Genomic DNA, 1,705 nt, shown 5'->3' with positions numbered 1-1,705 from the left:
CATTTAGCATGGGGGAAGTGACCTAGACCCTATCGAATGCCTAATAATCAACCTTGAATGGGCACTGAAGGGACCACTCTCTTTAGAACAGAAATGGTTCTACAGAACCCAACCACACCTGTCTGCTGTCATCCCTGAGAATTCTTAGCCTGGTTGGCTGGCTGCACCCTGAGGAACATTCAGAATTTCTCCTTCATGTTCTTGGGGGACACAGGAGTCAGGAGCTCAGGAGACCTATAAGGCCCCATAGAACTGCCAGGAAAGATCCATGGGAGGTGGCTTTTATCAGAGCTACCACAGTTGAACTTAGCAGCTGAGGCCACTCATATCTGCCTTCTTTCCCTTAGGCAGTGACTCCGCAGTGCCTGCCTTCTTGTGCACACTCCTCATTAGTGCGACCCACAAAAGTCGTCATGGCTTTTCATCAGAAGAATCCACAATGCTCACACAGTGAGATGCTGGGCCTGGAGCTTGCACAGGTCTCCCAGGCTCTGGAGGAGACCCATCTCTCCTCCTGTCCTACAATGCCTGGCAATTCAAAGGGGGCTCCTGATGCTGGCATACCTAGTGCTCCTGAGGGTGTTCAGAGTTTCCCCTCATCTTCCACTGCTGTCAGAGCCAACTCATCAAGCAAATCGTATACAGGCTCCAGTAACCAAGAGGAGAATGATACGGCCTCACAGGCTGGGCCAGACCCCAGGAATGTGCCCATAGATGCTTTTGATAAGAATGTGGGTTTGTTGGTGAATTTCATGCTGCTCAAGTATCAAATGAAAGGGCCACTAACCAAGGCAGATATGTTGAGTGTCACCAAGGAGTACAAAGACCACTTTGTTGAGATCTTCCTGAGAGCCTCTGAGCGTCTGGAGATAGTCTTCGGCCTTGATGTGAAAGAAGTGGATCCCATCAACCACTACTATGGCATTCTCATCAAAATTGGCCTCACCTATGATGGGATGCTGCATGGTGAAAAGGGCATACCCAAGACCGGCGTCCTGATACTTATCCTGGGTGTGATCTTCATGAATGGCAACCGTGCCACCGAAGAGAAAATCTGGGAAGTTCTGAATTTGACGGGGATATATTCTGAGACGAAGCACTTCATCTTTGGAGAGGTCAGGGAGCTCATCACGAAAGTTTTCGTGGAGGAAAACTACCTGAAGTACCAGCAAGTGGCCAACAGTGATCCTGTGCAATTTGAATTCCTGTGGGGCCCAAGAGCGCATGCTGAAACCACCAAGATGCAAGTCCTGGAGTTCCTGGCCAAGGTTAATGGGACTGACCCAAGTTCTTTCCCATCGCAGTATGAGGAGGCTTTGCAAGATGAAGAAGAGAGGGCCCATGCCAGAATTTCAGCCATGGCTGCCTCTACCTCCATGGCTACTGCCAGTTTTAGCGCCAAGCCTAGCAGCTTCTACCACACTTAGGGAAGTCAGGGATAGTTTCCTCATGTGTTGTTTGAAGAGGCAGTTAGTGTTCATAGAATTTAGGTGTGAGATGAAGCTGAAAGGGACACAGCACATGTATATGCCTGTGTTCCTATTCTGTATGTGTAACTTGAAAATTTATTCTTTTATTTTTTGACATACGAATTGTTCAAATGGTTTTTTAGTGTAGATTTAACTTCAAAATCTCCAAGTTTATGAATGATATTGTTCACACGTTTAATGCCCTAATGAGGTTTCATAGGAAGAATTTTGTTGTT

At 47.3% G+C, this 1,705-nt stretch overlaps 1 protein-coding gene across 1 annotated transcript; it reads left to right on the top strand.

Annotated features, from left to right (window-relative positions):
• The first annotated feature begins 413 nt into the window (after positions 1-413).
• On the top strand, positions 414-1,427 carry MAGEB16 (MAGE family member B16). The gene has a single exon (XM_033100055.1). The coding sequence runs from the start codon at positions 414-416 to the stop codon at positions 1,425-1,427; it is 1,014 nt and encodes a 337-aa protein (XP_032955946.1).
• Positions 1,428-1,705: the final 278 nt, after the last annotated feature.

This window comes from Rhinolophus ferrumequinum, chromosome X, assembly GCF_004115265.2.
Source record: "Rhinolophus ferrumequinum isolate MPI-CBG mRhiFer1 chromosome X, mRhiFer1_v1.p, whole genome shotgun sequence".
Taxonomy (NCBI): Eukaryota; Metazoa; Chordata; class Mammalia; order Chiroptera; family Rhinolophidae; genus Rhinolophus; species Rhinolophus ferrumequinum.
Note: the sequence above shows the minus strand (reverse complement) of the source record. Positions and strands in the feature narration are given on the sequence as shown.